The sequence below is a fragment of the Cheilinus undulatus genome, linkage group 6 (assembly GCF_018320785.1).
Source record: "Cheilinus undulatus linkage group 6, ASM1832078v1, whole genome shotgun sequence".
Taxonomy (NCBI): domain Eukaryota; kingdom Metazoa; phylum Chordata; class Actinopteri; order Labriformes; family Labridae; genus Cheilinus; species Cheilinus undulatus.
The window spans coordinates 14,004,491-14,023,230 of NC_054870.1; the positions used below are offsets into that span (position 1 = coordinate 14,004,491).

General features: G+C 40.4%; 1 protein-coding gene across 1 annotated transcript in view; it reads right to left on the reverse strand.

Annotated features, from left to right (window-relative positions):
- fancl (FA complementation group L) overlaps positions 1-18,252 on the reverse strand; it is a 51,211-nt gene extending 32,959 nt beyond the window's left edge. Inside the window, exons 1-5 of the mRNA XM_041789249.1 lie at positions 17,929-18,252; positions 17,399-17,457; positions 15,574-15,634; positions 15,002-15,058; positions 14,608-14,705 (exon numbers count right to left, since the gene is read on the reverse strand). Of these exons, the coding sequence (XP_041645183.1) occupies positions 14,608-14,705; positions 15,002-15,058; positions 15,574-15,634; positions 17,399-17,457; positions 17,929-18,015 (362 nt within the window). The 5' untranslated portion in view covers positions 18,016-18,252. The remainder of the gene's footprint in view (positions 1-14,607; positions 14,706-15,001; positions 15,059-15,573; positions 15,635-17,398; positions 17,458-17,928) is intronic.
- Between the last annotated feature and the right edge of the window lie 488 nt (positions 18,253-18,740).

Sequence of the window (18,740 nt, forward strand, 5' to 3'; positions counted from 1 at the left end):
TCAACAATGAGAGAAAATTAGGGACGCATAGTATTGGATTTTTCCGCTATCTGCTCTGCCTATAGGCCTATTTCTTATTTTAGCTGATACCAATACATACAGGACTAGCACATCTAGGGCCAAAAACTGAGACTGAAAAAAGGTGTTTAACTGTAAGTAAGCCCGCCATGAGTGCAGCATCAGGTGGGAAGGAGGACACAACCCCATCTCTGCTCTGGATGTCCTTGTATATAACCAAGGGCATAGGAAAATAAACTGTTGAAAAAACAGCAAACTCCACACCTTTAGGGTGGAGTAAGGGGCTTATGTGGCAATAAGGGTACCATCCAGGCAGGTCGCAGGGTTGCCCTGAGCCCCAAGTCATGATTTGGATGTTCAAAGAGCCCAAAAACTGCCAGCGATCCACAGGTATATCACCAGGTGTGAAAAGGTCCGAACAAAAGAAATGAAGTTAAACTGCCAAAAGTGTGTATAGTGCTTGACTCTGAAAATGTATCATTTTAATTAGTGTAATGTGGAGCACTTCACATCCCACACAGAAAGTCAAGAATCTTTTGATTAGTTTGTGTTTGCCCAAACAAAACCATTTAGCACTGCTAGTAAAACATGACACATTTTGTGAGACAATTTCAGGTAAATGTAGGGCTAACAATCAGGGCATTTTCACACCTCCAGTTTCCTTGATCTGTTCCAAATCAAGGCCAATTATATTACATTGTTGCATTTGACATCAACTTTGGTCTGTGCTTACATGGGGCATTTACAAGTGGACCAAAACCTGTGATGTGTGAGGAAAATGCTCTCTGATTTGTTGTGGTTTAGGAATACACCTATACTGGCATACAACATTGGCACTTTGACCTGAGATAAATCTGAAATAAATATTTCAGAGTTACAGTCATGGACGAAAGTATTGGCACCCCTGGAATTGTTCCAGAAAATACACAATTTCTCCCAGAAATTGTTGCAATTACAAACGTTTTTAGTATACATATGCTTACTTCCTTTATGTGCATTGGAACAACGCAAAAAAGCAGAAGAAAAAAGCCAAAATTTACACAATTTTACACAAAACTCAAAAAATGGGCAGGACAAAATTGTTGGCAACCTCAACTTAATATCTGGTTGCACACCCTTGGGAAAAAATAACTTCCAATCAAATAACAAACCAATCGCTTCCTATAACCATCAACAAGCTTCTTACACCTCTCAGCTGGAATTTTGGACACTCTTCTTTCGCAAACTGCTCCAGGTCTTTCAGATTTGAAGGATGCCTTCTTGCAACAGCAATTTTGAGATCTCTTCATAGGTATTCAATGGGATTTAGATCCAGACTCATTGCTGGCCATTTCAGAAAACTCCAGCGCTTTGTCTCCAACCATTTCTTGGTGCTTCTGAGGTATTTTTCGGGTCATTGTCCTGCTGGAACACCCATGACCTGGGAGGCTGATTCAATCCAAACCTAGGGATGCACGATAATTATCAGTACCGATAAATTCTCGGCCGATATTGCATATATTTTACAGATTTTTACTATCCCGTTGATAAAATATTAACCAATAAAATCCACTGATAATAAAGGCGTTTGTTTTCTTTTTCATGAGACTACAAATTCCGAAACAGCAGGTGGCGCCGCAGTACAAGAGGAAGCAGCCTCAGTGCTAAGAGGCTTTCAACATGGCGGAGTTATTCAGTATTTACGGGGAGGATAACAAGACAGTGTTTGTAAAATTTGCCCTGCAAACATCCCTATGAGTGCAAAGAAGTCCTCGACAGAGCTTAGAAGTCACTTAAGTCATCATCCTTACGACGTTAAAATAAAGCGACAGGAGCCACTAACCTCAGCCGAGGGCATTAGGACCGAGCAAAAGGCTAATACCAGGCAGAGTGCTGATTCAGCAGGCATTGGATGTTTTCATTTGCCAATCAGAGCCTGGCAGAAAAAAATGGGAACCAGTGACCTATTGTGGCACAATGACTATCATAACAGATAAAAATACTGTAGTAAATGGAGGAAAATTTCTTTTTTTTTATTTATTTATTTTTGGGCTTTTCATGCCCAAAAATTCTATCAGAGTTGTAAACAGGAGAGAGAGTGGGGAGAAACATGCGGCAAAGGGCCACAGGCCTGATTCGAACCTGGACCGCCCGCGTACATGGGTAGCGCCTCAGATTGCCAGGCCATCTGCGCACCAGATCATTTCTTAAGAAAGGGTTTATTACTTCCCTTTAATTTAGAGACATTGTTGTTCAATAAAAAACATAAAAAATTCTCCTGAGGTTTATTACCACAGAAGTAAGCAGGGAAACAACATTTTCTGCCAGCAAATGCTTCTTAACCCTGAAAAACATTATTAATCTATGTTTCAAGCAAAGGCTTCTGTGTTTTATGTGTCAATATAACACTTAATGTCCCATGTTATACAGGTCTGGATAACTCCAAAGCTCTTAGATCCAATCACAACGCCAGCAGAATGACTTAACCTGGTGAATTAAGGCATTAAGGTTTAGTTTTGTGAGAAAGACCCAAAAGTCTGTGTGTCAAGTTTAACAGGTACCAAAGTGAACCACTCTGCCACTGTCTGAGTATATATATGGAGTGCTAACACCAGTGGGACTTAAGTAGTCTCCAGAGTCAGATTTAAGCTCACATTAAATTATTTGTCCCCTGGTGACCTTAGCATGGGTTCACAGTTTCAAGCTTGAGTCAACCTGTAAATCAGACCACCTCCTCCCTGAGCTAATTATAACCTACGAGGCCGAGGACAAAACACTGATCCGGCCAGAGCACACACTAAGACTGCTGTCAGATTTACTGCTGCTCCTGATCACTATGAAGGAGTCACTTCCTCCCCCTCTGGAGTCCTTCTCTGGTCTACTGAAGACCCAGAGACAAAAGACTGATCTGAGACAAAGGATGTGGACTGTCCTCCTCCAGATTTACTGTACGCTACGACACACTCTCTGTGCAGAGGCTGACATGGGCTGTATATCTGCCAGGGATTTATGGAGTGTGTTAGAAAGGAGTGATGTGAGCGCTGCGCTCAGGAATTACACACACACTTAGGGAAGTGATGGAATGACAAAGTCCAATGGGCCTGATTCATAAAAGCCTCTTTATGCTCAAACATTCAAACAAGCATCTGCGAAGGGCAGTGCTTCTGAAGTTCAAATACAGTCTTAAAGCTGCAATCCATACACACCTAATACAATGACAACACCAGTGGTGTTTATCCACTATGTAGCACCATCCCGACTTCTATCAAGGATTGTACCTAGAACCTGGTACCCTATCGCTATTTTCTTCCAATGATTTATCTTTTTAAACCTTAATTCTAGAGAAAGAGTGGACAGAAACAGAACAGGGATGAGAGAGGTAGGAATTACCTGCGGGAAAGGAGTCACAGGTTAGATTCAAACTCAGGCCACCTGAGTAAACGGGGTACGACCTAACTGCCAGGACATTTGCGCCCATTACTTGGTTCTTTATTTTGGAATTGCCTCTGGTGAGGTTCCCAGTGAGCAGAGCCAGTACTAAAATGTGACATTAAAACCCTGTTGACCACTGAGTGGTCAGAGATCACTGTCATTATGAACATCATAAGTGGGATAACCGATACAGGCATCAAACCCCTTGCACTGTCGGCTTCATACTGTTGTATGACTTCCCAAATTCTCCTGTATTTCAACAGTCTCACTATTCACAACCATTTGGTTGTACTCCTGCAGTCAACGTCTTCTCAACGAAGCATTTCCTTTAAGGACTGGCAAGGCAAGTGCTGGTGTAATGTGGGTTTCAAACACCTGGAAGTACCACCGTATGCCCCAGTCACCGTATGACCCAGTCAAATTTGAAGAAGGTTTGGCAGAACTAAGAAATGGATACTGCCCAGTCCTACTGATGCATCAATGTTGTGTACAGCGTCACAGTAGTCTTGCACAGCTGTGCTATGATGATCCCAACTACGTTAAGGAGGCACTATAACATGCACACATTCGCACACTAAAAGAACAAATTAACACCAATATCAATGTTGTCCCAAAGGTCTACAATTTAAAAGATTTCTTAAACAGACTGTACAGATTTTACATTAACTGCTGTCTGATTTCCTATAGCCAGAAAAATTTCCATATGACTACCAAGTGTTTGTTCCTTACTGGAACTTCATTCATATTATAGTGGTTCATGTAACAACAACTTGAAAACTGTTTAGAGGTGTGTTTTAACTGATGACTTGCTTGTTGAAAGTCCATCTTAATTCAAAGAAGTAGGTCATGCTGTAGAAGCAGCTGTAAACATAGTAGCTCCATAGACTCAGCATCATCTCTGCTGGAGCTAAGTTAAAGCAGTGATTTCTATTATGTTTGTTCTCCATAATAAAATTCCTCATTTGTTTCTTGCTTGAGTGCTTTTAGTTTGATTGGTAGCTTCTTGACAAACCTTAGCAGGGGAGAAACTTAAGTTGCAGCTACAAAAAGATGAACAGAGAGAGACTGGTAAAAACATGTTTCTGTGATCGTGTGCTGGTTTGCCATCACAGGCTTGTTTTAGGGGGAGAAGGCTACTGAATATGCATTGAAATGAGTCATCTTTAATTTTTGAATACTACAATATAATACCATCACCACAAAGGCCAAAAATACACCATGATATAAAGTTCAGGTTATCACCCAACTCTAAGACAAGGCATTAACAGGGTCTCAACCTCTTCTTCATAAAGGAAAGAGCAGCAGAAGCAGGAACACTTGTACATCTAAAGGGCATCACATTCTCATGATAAGTAGCTAGTTTGGTTGTTTTTGAGACTCAAAGTACAAATCTAATATTCCATTTCTTTGCAATGTTATCCTACTAAACCTTACTCTAACCTTAAAATTTGACTTGATGACTTTACATTAAGATACAAATTCCAGAGGTTGGATGTTCAAGCTGCTGAACAATAATTTAGCAGACCAAAAAAAGGCAACATTTCAGCTGGGAGTTAAAAGATATGTCATCCTAAAGAACAGATCAGTCCGACCAGTACTCCTTATGACCATTCGTTAAGGTTCAGGACTCCACAGAAAGTATCAGCGGTGAAGAAGTCTCATCTGAACATCACTTAAAGACACATCTCTTCTCCTGTGAGCTCTTACACTCCGGATACAGAGCATAGCTGCCGCCCCTACTTGGCCATGATGGAAACAGCGTGACAGTCAGGCGTCCTGCTGGGAAGACTGATGAGAGCATCCCATTTGCAACTCAACAGCCAAGTGAGCTTCTTCCAGACAGTACACACCACACACATTTGGGCCTGTGTGTTTTTGTGCATCTTTTTTTTTCTTTTTTTGTGTCGACAAAGTGATTAATGAACAGTGAGAGGTACACATGTGTAGCGCTGGTGTGTGGGGCATAAGAAATGCACATACACATAGTGGCAAAAAACAAGGTATGTTAAAGGAAGTGGAGGCTTTCAAAAAAGCAATGTACTGTATGTTCAGATCATACACACAAAGAAAAACACACACACTTATCTTAAATGGCACAAAAACCTGAATATTAATTATATCGGTGTGTATTCTTTATACAACAACCAGGCCACTCTCATTAAGCATTACACTTTACTACATAAATCTCAATATGATTTGAAAATGTATTTACATCTAATCATTAAACGGCCCATTAATTATCTGACCTAATAATGTTACAAAATGATAGAACAACAAATGTTGGGAAAAAAGATGCTATAAACAAGATAAAACCTCTTTAGCTGAGAAATGAAGTCGAGAAGTTTCAGAAACTCCAATATCTTTAGTGGCCACTTGGCTGGCTTCAAAATTGAGGGAGTCCCCATTTAAACCTCTATTATATTGTCTAGTTTTAAAGCATGACTTGGAAGAGAAAAAAACACACTGTAAGAGATTTCTCCATTAGGTCTTATTTGTACTTCTGTGTCAGATCTTTATCATATCATGCACCAAAAGTTCGTGTAGCCCTGAACCTTTGCAGAAGCCTACGTATGAAGGCTGACATGCACCTCCTAGAAATGTAACTGCATTTCTAAACAATGCAGATCACAATGCACATGATTGGTTAGCTCAGTGTTAGTAACTGTTAGTCTCTGATTAATGTTTGCAAGCATATTGTGTAGCCATGCATGATACTGGATTTTTGCCAGTTTTGCAAGTATTGCAGCTTCCAGCTCACAAACATAATGGTCAAAAACAATCTTAAAATATTAGAATATTGTTGAAAAGTCCAATTTGCAAAGGATTCCTGAGCCTTTATTCTAACACTCTGGGTCAGTACACACAACTAAAACCGTGGGGAAGACTGCTGACTGGACAAATGTCCTGAAGACAATCACTGACACCCTCCACAAAGAGGGTAAGCCAAAGAAGGTCACTGCTTAAAGGGCAGGCTGTTCTCAGAGGCTGCATCAAAGCATACTCATGAAAAGTTAACTGGAAGGGAAATGAGTGGTAAGAAAAGGTGCACAAGTGACAGGGATGAGCTCAGCCTTCAGAGGATTGTCAAACAAAGCAGACTCAAGAACTCCGGGCAGCTTGACAAGGAGTGAACTGAGGCTGGAGTCAGTGGATCAAGAGCCAAAACATTAACAGGTCCAGGAAATGGGCTAGAAGTGTCGTGTTCCTAGTGTTGAGCCACTCCTGAACCGAAGACAACATTGTAGGCCTTTGACAGAGAAAAAGGAGAAAAAGAAAGGGACGTTGCTTAGTAGGCCAGTCCTGTTGTCAGATGAAAGTTAATGTTGCATTTCACTTGGAAATCAAGGTCCTGGAGACTGGAGGGAGACTCCAAGGTGCCTGAAGCCCAGTGGTTTCGGTTTCCACAGTCAGTGATGGTTTGAGGTGCCATGTCATCTGCTGCTGTTGGTCCACTGTGCTTTATCAAGTCCAGAGTCAACGCTGTCAGCTGTCTACCAGGAGATTTTAGAGCACTTTATGTTCAATATGCATAGCAGTTTTATGGAGACACTGATTTCCATTTCCAGCAGGACCTGGTACCTGCCCACCGTGAAGCCAAAACTACCAGAGACTGGTTTGCTGACCCTGGTATTACTGTGCTCGATTAGCCAGCCAACTGGTCTGATTGGCTCCACACTTGGGTGGTAATACAGTAATACAGTATACTGGGGTATTAAAAAATAGCCACGTTATTGCTTCAATTACCACCATTAAATTTTTGATATGTGATGAGTGCAGGTTTTTAAAGAAATGCCTTGAAAACACTTGTCCCTCCCTACCAGCAGCACCACTGCCAGTGTGTGAAGATGCTTTAACATGATAAAGGAAATCTTATGATTTCATTTCAATTTGGAAAATGATGAAGGCTCTCAGAGCTATACCAGGTATTTAAACTCATGCGTGGCGCGCAATGGCCTGGCTTCCTGGTACGGTGCTGGCACAGGGATGTGGTCCTCTCTAAAGTCAAAGTGCTTAAGTGCACTGCTGGCTATAATGTGATCCACTGTATTGTGAGTTTACAGAACACTTTAATTATTCTTTCTGTGTGTAGGTCAGTGATAAGAAATGTTTATGTTTAGGTTATTAATAACCACAGGTACTGCGTGCTGCAGTAGCAAAGTCAAGAGTAATTACCCCATCAACAGATTTTAAAAACGTCTTAACTTTTCTTAACTCCTGTTTTTTGAGAAATGTGGATAAAGTTTAACAATGTAAGTTATTTCAAGCTCTGACGTAGTCAGTAACTTTTCATAAGCTTCTTATTAAGTGAACTTGCCCACGACTGAGCTCACCAGGCTGCACAACGTGGATATAAATAATTAAGGCGGATCTTTATCTGTTTAGAAGCACACAGGACATTGATTCATATTTGTAGATACTGTATAATAATAGTTGTGGATGATTACTTTGATTTATCCTCGTACAATAGGGTAAAGAGGTCATATAGCTAAGTTAATATGCGCAAAGAGAGAGAGAGGGAGAGAGAGAGAGAGAGAGAGAGAGAGAGAGAGAGAGAGAGGAGGAAAGGAGACGAAGGATGATTTGATCCTGAATCAGCTTACCTGTAAGGTGCGAGAACAAAGGATTCACTTCCAGCTATGAATGGACAGTAATACTGTATACCCTGGTAAAATTTGGGGATGGTATGATGGTCTAAAGAAATTGATACTGCCCAATCCTACTCCACATCACCTCACACTGATGCAGTAATTCATGCAAAAGGAGCTCCAACCAAGTCCTGAATGCATAAATGAACATAATTTTCCAGAAGCTAGCCATTTCAGTGTTATAAATCATTTTTATTGGTGTTTTGTAATATTAGTACACACCTTTATATTGTAAAAAACACTGTCTTCTATGGTAAGAGAGGCTTAGTCAAGTGGACCTGAGAGAGAAGTGGGAAGGCAGACACTCTTAGTTATTTGATGTTTGGGACCAGAAGAGAAATTACACTACCGACAGGCAAAGCATTACAGAGCTAGGGGGATACACCAACAATTACATAATGTGCACAGTGACATAGCTATGGCATTTTTTTTAATTTAACCTTTATTTAACCAGGCTAGCCCCATTGAGATCAAAGATCTCTTTTTCAAGGGGGACCTGGCATACATTTTACACAGAAGTATAAACCAGATGTTTAACATGTAAGGGTCATGGCTTACCTATAAGTACACAGATTTCATAGAGGCCAAGTCACACCTTAGCATTGGTAGTGTCCACTTACTTTCAGATGACTCTACAACCTGAGATGTGTTCAAGCAAGGTAGTTAACACTGGTATCAGATCGAATAGGATTGATGTCAGCAGATACCGAATGCCCAGATTTCGGATTAGTATCAGGTTTAAAATGCTGGATCAGTATTTGACCAACTGTAAGTCTGAAATCCCTGAGCAAGAGGATGTAAAAGCCTTGAGTATGTAGTGTATAATATATCTTTGATAACTCAAAGGCTGCCATCCCCCAGTCCACTTCCAGCCCCACCTTGTTTTCTAGACATGGTCACTTCAGGCTCTAACAGACCAAGTCGGCAAAGAGCAGATTTCAGAACTTAGTACTTCAAAACAGCAGTCTACAGTCTAATGGGTGACGTCAACTCTTATTTAAATCCGGTGGTTCGAAAGCCTCTAATCCCTCAGCCCTGGGGCTTGGCTGACCCAACAGAGCCCTGCTGTCAGAGAGCCACGATAACTGGCCTCAGAAGAGCAGCAACACAGTGTGACAGAGTGATAACACTGTGAGAAGAAGAGATGACACTCTGTACGTACACTGAGAGCCTGTGAACATGAAGTGCCAGCTGTGCCCGTAATGAGCCCCAGAGCTTCCAGGGCCACGTTCTGAGGCCACCGAGTGATGGCGACTGACCTACTTGACCTCATTTTCCATTAATTAACATGTGGTATGCCATCTTCAGCCAATTAAGATGACCACACTCTCAAATGGAGACACAGCGAGAGAGAGCAAAGTGAGAAAGACTCACTTACCTGGCCCAATCAGCAGACAGAATTACAGCTGAAAACCCCTGGTGGCTATTAGCACGGCCCATACCAATTAAGACGCTAAGCGAATCTCGAGTGCTTTGGAGATTGAGGCCCACTGTGTATAATGCCTTCTAACCGTAACACGACACTGAAAATGATGTTGGACCCATTTCCAGCATAAAGCATACCTTCACCCCCCCCTCTCCTATTAAAACCTGAGAGTCTTCAATTAGAGCCATTTGCATTTTGCTAATATCATAATTGTAGCCGTGGTCATTAATAGGAAAGTGGAAAATGAGTGTAGTAGTCAAGGCTTAATCCGAGCTGGGGGAGAATAGATATCTCCTACTAACCACCACCACCCCCCTCCTTCTTCTTCTACTCCTCTCCTGACAAGTGGAGACGACGGTATTAGCCAGGCCTGTCATCATGCGTGGGCTGAGAGTTATTAAATGTGACCTGGATTTAACTATAACTCAATAACTAAAAATAAGGAAGTCATTAGGAGCCATTTGTTAATGTGAAGCTGTGTTGTTGCAGGCTCTCCGATTGGTTAAGACTGATGGGAGGAATACAAGGAGCACTTTGTAAAGCTGTTTTAAGCAGCAGAGATTTTTAGAAACATACACCTCCATATGTTAATCTTGCCTCTGGGGAAAACACACAAAGAAACAACAAGATATCTATATTAATAGTTTAAAGTACAAATTTTTGGCCTACAAATTCTGACGTTTACAGTAAAACCAACAAATTTCCTCTAGGCACTTCTGCTGAGAAAAGAGAAAACAGAGGGGTGAAGCAATCTCCATCATCAGGCAAATTAGTTCAAGAGTATCATGGGACCATGTAAGAGGGAATGGAAATGTTACCACATTGTACATTAAGAGAAAATAATTATTTGATTATCGCTTTGTTCCTACTGTAAGCCAATTCAAACAACTGTTAACATTAAGTGGCAATTCATTCAGTAGCAGGATAGCAGCAGTTTATTGTTGTAACACTGACTGTAGTTTTATCGAGAGTTTATCTTTGAGGACCCTCATAAAAATGATGATGACACTCCTAAAACCAGAACCCCCACTCATGCATGTATGTTTCCACCAACCACTTTAGATGCAGTACATATTAGGAGTGGAAATCTACTATCATCTTTTTCAAAACAATCCCAGCCCCGCCCCTTTCTGGGGGAAAGTATTCCATCAAAAGAATAGCAGTGAATAAGAAAGATGGGGTCTTTACTGATGTCAAAGCTACAAAAACTGCACAGTATACCTGGTATTTGGAGCCCTAATTCAGTGGCCAGTGAGTTAAAGATAAAAACTGACTTTTCACCATAAGGACTGGCATCGTAACATAAAATAAACTAAGTTCTTGGTGAATGTGAGTGTCATCCAAGCTTCCTCTGTCAAACTGGACAAAGGACCCCAACTTATCACAGGAGATGTTTTATGGTCCTTGCACACCAAATGTGTTTTTTTCATGCGAATAATCCACACTAAATTATTATTTTTTGAGCATGTAGCAAGTCAATGCAGGCTTTTACACCAGCAGCTTAAATTTGCCGAGCCAAATTGCTGCTGATAGTTTTTCAATCCATGTTTGATTCGTTTTTTAGTTTCGCTCCGAAAGCAAAAATCTGACCAATCCAAACACTCGTTGCCGATATTAGAAGAGTTTTGAGGTAGACAAAGGTGCAAAACCTCCTGCTCTTTCCTCTTTTTTCAGGTGAGTTTTTTTCTCCTGCCAGTGATGAGTTATACTAGTCTTTAATCTGATATCATGTAGCCTGGTAAAAGAGGGAGTCAGGCAGTAGACAGCCCAGCGCTACCCATGTGAACCGAACTGTGCTATGCCTACAGCTGGAGCTGTTTACAACCAAACTGGACTTGAAAATTACCTTGTGACCAGTCCATAACAAAAACAAGTGAGCCCCCCTTGCAGCAACCTCAAGTGTGCCCTTAATATTATTTTGTAACATTAATTAATTTATAAAATGAATCAAAAGGAAGTCCCTCATCCCAGCCAACTTGGCTGATAGGAGGGAGCAGCGCAGTGAATCAAACAGTGACAGAAAATGGCCCTGACCTCCTACTTGTGTGTAAATGTACTGTTAGGGAAAAACTGGAGGAAGAGAGAGACAGACACCTTATTTTATCTTCAGCTCTAATAAATCTCAGTTTACCACGGGATCATGTAAAACACACCGCAGACTTTCGCAGCCCTGACTTTCTTTCTTTAAATGTGCAGAATTTATTCACAAGATTGTGTCGCCCCTGTTGTGATCAGAAACACATTTTAAAATTTGCCTCTGAATTTGTCGCGTTTTTGTGCCATTTATAATATGCAAAGGCCTTCAAACTGCTATCACATTCCTCGTGTGTGCATCTCCACCATGTTAAGTAAGTTAGATCCTACCTTTAAAAATTGTTAATACATCAGTGCATGTGTGACAGGAAACAGGAAGGCAGACTACCGCTGTTTCAGATCTACAGCCATTTAGTCCAGGGCTCACTTTAGAGGGCAGGAAGCAACGTTGGACCAATCTTACTAGTGCATATACCTGTATAACCTCCAATTTTCCCAAATCCTCTGCCTGTGAGACACACAGGGGTTTTGCTCTGACCGAAGGTGAGCAACCTTGAACACTGGAAGTGGGTCTACCTGTGCAGCACCGCACAGCCTTGGCCAGCTTGAGACAAAAGAGGGCACAATATCGCAGGACAACTACAAGTTCACATAGGAATAGTATGGCAAGAGTGGATTATGTTGGCTTTTTGGGGTTGATATGTCATTCACTGAGACATGATTCCATTGTATTTTTGCTTCTTCCATAGGTAAGTCAATTATGAAGTTAAAAGGTTTATGCTTCAAATCTTCAAAAGATGTGTGGTTACAAGTAAAATTCTGCGGTTTTTCACCTAAAAACTTAACTTTTCTTCATCAATTGCACTGTAGAAACTCTGTGACCCACTGACTGCTTGATGACTTGTTGCTTGTGCCACAGAATGAGTCGTAATGTTGATAAAGTAATGATTTTCAATTAGAAGTCTGTGCATTGTGCTGTATTTTGAAATTGACCAGATACTATGCACATGTTTCCGGCTGTTTGCATTGATCTGCCCTATGTGGATTGTTGCAGTTTGGCAGTGGCTGGTGCTGAAAATAGAATTCGTGCACTCCCCCAGGGAAGCAGAGAGGAGTGGCACTTCTGGGACTCCCCAGAGATGGACAAGAGTGTGGGCAGTGGAATTGCAAAGATGGACTAGAAAGGGAGCAATATGCTCCTCAGTTTGCTTTCCTAGCAGATCACAGAGAGTATGTGGAAATTGGAGGTAAAGTGCTAAGACATACAGCATGTTATAACCTTAAGCATGTGCAGCTACCACTTCCCCAAACTTCATGAGACCTAATGCAATGCTTCACTACCCAGAACATGCTGGAATACATTACATGAAAGGCCAGAGTGGAGGGGGTTGGTGCTGCTTTTTCTGTTTTTGTCAGCTTGTAATCCTGCATCTAAAGAAAAAAGGGAGCATACTTTTAAGGAAATAATCCTTATGGAGTTTTGGTTTGAAACAACCTTGTCTTCAACACTCAGCTGAAGTAAGTGACAAGCGGAGGAGGGCAGAACAACTCACTGTGAGTCCAGAAGTTGGACTGCTCCTACCCATACAACAGAGGCCTTACATTCAAGAGCTTACGATATTTTACAAATCATGAACCTGCTGGTGGCCCACTATGTTTTTTTGTCATCTCTTTCACAGACCAAGACATGTGACTCAGACAAACAATAACATATGATTCTGTGGAGAGATCTGTCCATGAGTCTGTACTAACAGTCACTTTATGGATATGGTGTACATCAGCACTCACTTCTGCTGCTCTTTCCTCATGCATACGTCCCTCTTGTTAGCTGTGATGGTGGCTTTAATTCCAGCATCACAAATGCCATCAGCTTAAAGAAGCCTTCACCCTACACAACCTGGATGTTGTGTAAAGTATATCTCTAGTCTCCATTTTCAATATTAGTTGGTACCAGTGTTAAAAAAAAAAATTGTTTGTTTGCCTCTAGTGTAACGTGTCTTCAGGCATTCCTAACAGAAAGACACTGATTACTGGATAAATGCTTTCCATGGACTCGCCATTTCATTTTTTGTGTGGGTAAAAACATAATTAATTTATTATTTATATCGATGTGCCATAGTAGCTTTGTGACTCTTGTAATGGCCACCTTGGCCTTTAATCACCAGATTAATTTTAGTCCATCCTTATGTAAAAGTCACATACACTATATGGACAAATGTATTTGGCCACCTGACAATTAGACCAACTGGGACTGTAAAGACATTATAAGGAGTTAGCTTCCTCTTGCAGCTGTAATAGCTTCCCCTCTTCTTGGAAGGCTTTCCACAAGATTTTGGAGTATTTCTGTGTAAATTTGTGATCGTTCATTCTGTAGGGCATTTATGAGGTTAGGCTTTGATGTTGGACGAGAAGGCCTGGCTTGAAGTCTCTGTTACAGTTCATCCCAAAGGTGCTTGATGGGGTTGAGGTCAGGAATCTGTGCGGGCCAGTCAAGTTCTTCCACATCAAACTAATCAAACCACACCTTAAGTCCTTGCTTTTTGCACTGGGGCACAGTGCATGTGAGGCGATGATGTGAGGCGTGCATGCAGCTGCTCGGCACTGGAAACCCATTCTTTGAAGCTCCCACTGTCAGTTTTAGAGCTAACATTATTGCCAGTGGAAGTTTGGAACTCCAGCTATGGAATAGGCGGAGCGTTGGTGACTTCTACGCACCATGAACCCCAGCAGTTGTTGACTTCACTCTGTGATTTCTAATAACATCACTTACAGTTGAGGTGGCATCCATCACAGTACTGCATTTGAAGTAACAAAGTCATCAGAATGACTCATTTTGTTTCTGAAATTTTTCGCAAATTGAGATGTCATGGCTAAGAGCTTGATTTCATACACCTATGGCAACAGGTCTGATTAAAACACCCGAATTCATTAATTAACAGGTGTGGCCAAATACTGTGTCCACATAGTGTTTTACCAGCAGCTCACTTCAATAATTAAATTATTGCAAACCTTTAAAGTTTCACTTAAACCTTGTTGCTGAAACAATGTAATGTACAGTAAGTGGTCACTTACTTGTCCCAACCAAGGGTCTCCATCTCAGAGATGAGCTGAGAGTAATACTGAGGTGGTGGGATGGAGCGGCACTCAGGACGGCTCTTCAGACACACTTCCTACAACGCCAGAAAGAAAGTCTTTTATTCTAGAGCTGATATTGCACTCATCATAGCACAGCTCCACCACACTCCACAATATCATAAAGACAGCAGAACTGAATCAGGGCCAATAACTCGCGTGCTTTTGTTTGGTGGGAAGCACAAAGGCTGTAAGACTTTCCATTAATCTAACAAAATATACATGTACATGTGTGCCTCACAATCAAGGCTATTGATAGAGCCTGAAGGTTCCTATTCATAAAGCAACAATGTCACAGTGACCGCATGAACCACTGTGTCTTTCTCCTCCTTACCAAGACGGTCTTCAACTCCAGAATGAAACTGACAAGCTCGGCCGACTGCTGTAGCCTCTGTGAGGAGTCAAACAAGAGAGAAAAGACATCCTTGAATGGGAGGATAATGAAGTGACAGTGTCTATTTTTCCTCTAGCCAGCCATTCAAATCAAACACACTGTTTGTGATTAATGGGGGCTGCCACCAGCTTTAATAATTAATGATAGCTTAAAGGCTGTGAAAATAATGAACTTTACAGCCCGGGGTGAAATATCAATCTCATCCAAATAACCCTGAGGGGCCACATAACAAATAGGGACATTTTCCAGGCGATGTTAATTAAACAGTGAAAAATATTTTTCTCTGCTTGAGAGTGAGGGCCAGCCTGAGTGGTGGCACTGAGTATGAGAAGGATGCTTGGCATGATGCAGGAAAACACAAAAGGAGCCAAAATGACAGAACAAAAAATGTTAATCACAGCAGAATCAGCCTAATTGCAGTCAGAGCAGGCAGATGCAACACAACATAAATTACAAGGACACAGTTTTCAGCCAAATATAGCCCATGGGTTTGAACTCCATGTACCCATTACCTGCTTGACGATGTGCTCGTATCCGTGCAACAGGTGTTTCAACTGCCAACAGCAGTGCAGCCTAAAAGAACAAAGACATGATTAGATATAACAGCTTTATAGAAAATAACGCAAATAATCTATGGAGAAATCAGCTTAAACATGGATCCATATTAAGGCTATGAGATACTGGAAAGGACAGGCATTGCTTTAGATTTTCTTTTGAGACATAGATTATGGAATGAAAAACTACAGGGAGTAATCTCCCCAAAATAATAGAGTTTTATAATGTAGGCTTGAACAGATAAATAACATTTAAATCATAAAAGGACAATGCATAGACCGAGTACATTTCCATCTTAGGCCAATAGGTTGTTTGCAGTCACGCCAAAATCAGATGGTGGTCAGGAAGTGAAAAACACCAGGTAGGAATTATGGGAAATGAAGGAGAGTTAGTATGTCATAGCTCCAGATGGACATGTACGCTGCAGGTGTCATCAGGAAAATTCTACAGACACCGAGTATGATCCCTACACTTTACAAAAAAGTGATTTTTCTCACAGGTTAACAGATTCACCCCGTGTGGAAGTAATTAAAATTGTACATTTGCAGTGTCTGTATAGCAAACACTCATATTGCAGTAATGGCAAGTGTGATTTATTGTACAGCCATGATTCAATAGTCAAATGAGCATGTGTTCTAGGGGTCAAACACACTGATTTTTCAAGGCCAGTACCAATTCTCAGTGGTTCATGAGACCGCTAACTGATATTTGGAACCAGTATGCATTTATTATGATGTACAACATGTACTTAATGTGGCAAAAGTAAAAATCCATGATCAAAAATGAGGGAAAATTAACAAATTAGCCCTAAATCTTTCAGCATAAGAAACCACACAGAGCAACACAGGAAAACAGGAAGTGATGTCATTTGCTCACTGTGCCAGCGACCCAGTTTTAAGTGTTGATTGGCCATTGCTAATGTGACATCTAACCAGTGAGATTGTGTTGTATGTAAAACATAGGGTGAGACCGTTGAGTGTGAAGATACAGCCATAGGGGAAGACAAAGGTTAAAAAAAAAGAGTTAAAAAAAAAAAAAAAGTTAAAGTATGGTTGCTTTGGTTACAATGTACATAAGTAGAAGTCTATAAATCTACTCAAAGAAAGGTAAGTCATTTAAAGTTTACTTGAGGTATTGAGTACTGAGTTGCTACTTTTGATACCTGAGATGGTTGTGCAGTGAAATAACAACAAGAGAATATGGATCTCTTATCAGGTGTTTCATTATAAGGTGTGACTTAACCTAAAGTAAAATGCAACAGCTTCTTTAGGATGAAATGTGTAATCGTTGTCTCGCTATATGCTACTGAATGCCATGTGAAGTAAAAGCTGAACAACCGGACAGTATCACCGGTTTCATGCCGATAAAAACTTGGACCGCCTCATTTTGCTATTAATTTTTTTTTTTTACTCAAATCTTGATGTTTTTTAAAATGTAATGTAGTACAATAATTCCCCCAGAACATACTTAAGTAAAAGTAATGATCTTGAAAAGTACTTAAAAAGGTACATGTACACAAAAAGTTACTCAATTACAATAATTTGAGTAAATGTTATTAGTTACCTTCAACCTCTGGAAGACACACCTTACAGCGGAGCCAAAGTAGTGCACTTTCCGAATAATTAATTTTATTGATTATAGTAAAAATAAAATAATGATACAGATAATGGGCAAAATTCAAAATATTGGCCTCAATAATCAGTCAGGCATATAATAGGTCGACCCTACTCTGTTAACATATATGTCTGAACTTATAATCTTGATGAGTTGTTCACATTGTACCTGGCCCGTTTCAGCTGATGATCTGGTGGAAGTGAAATTCTCAGTCTGAAGTCTTGTTCCTGTGAGAAGAAAAGTAAAATTGTTTAATATAAAAAAAATATACCTAAAAGTACAGCTGACTATAAGATATGGACCAAAATAAGATCTCTGTAAGTTTTAGGAGAATAACAAAACATTTGATCTCTTTTTACTGTTATGAGATACAAAAAACAAAGTTACTTCTAAATTAAATCTTGATCTTTCATCTAAGCTCAATCTCAGTGAAAAGCCAATGTCACACAGGCACTTTTACTGACAAGCAGCTGCAAAACGTCAACGTGTAGATGAAAAATGAAATAAAAATATATATAAAAAGCTATAACATAAGAGGACATTACACATGGAGCAACAGTACAGACTCTTCAGCTCAGTATATGAATACTGTACTCTGCTGAGTCGAGAGTAAAAAGAACCGTTATATATTTCGGAACGAAGTTTGAAGAATCGTTGTTTTAACACTGAAGAAACGTTTTTCTGTCACTCTATCATACCTGCACTGTGATGAATCCGTCATAGACCGTTTTCTCCTTGTTTAGAGGTAACAGCATTGAGTTATCCCTCATCAGTGAACTCTCCATGTTGATGTTATATCAGCCCAGCTCTCAGGCAAACTTCAAACCAGGAAGACGGCTGACTTAGCAACGTTAGCACGCAAAACAGATTAAAATACCGATGACTGTTAAATCACTCGGAAGCCTGGATAAAATATTTCGGTGAATGTCTTCCTGAATAGCTGTGAAGTTACTTCTTTGAGTCGGGAGACGCTCTCCAAAGTCGAGACTCTGACAGAATCACATCCCGCCATTGAAAGCAAAACATGCTACGTCACACAGCTGCGTTCAGAGACCCAAAGAAAATGTCGGAATTCCGATACACGCGCTTATTGATTTGTGTTAGGCTACGATATCAGCATGAACAAATACATTTTACATATATCTACTGACTATGTTTTCGACACTTAAGTTGTAAAATTATGAGGCCTATTCGGTTGTTTTTCTTTTAAGTAAGCCAGTTTATGCAATGACTGATTTAGAATCCATCGAGTTGTGTTACTTACATAAAGTATTTAAATGCCTCATGATAGTTGAAATGTCTCATGTTTGAAAGAAAGAAATAAGTAGCTAGCTTATAAATGCGGATATAAATTCCTTTTGAACAGTTCGAGTTAAAAAAAACATCTATCAGCTGATATTTAGAAGTGCTTTTGGTCGTTCTTTATGGAGGGCTTCCGTTATAGCTGACATTTTAAGGTATACATTCTGTAACAAGGAAACAGGGGATGCAAAAAATATAGCCTGACCTG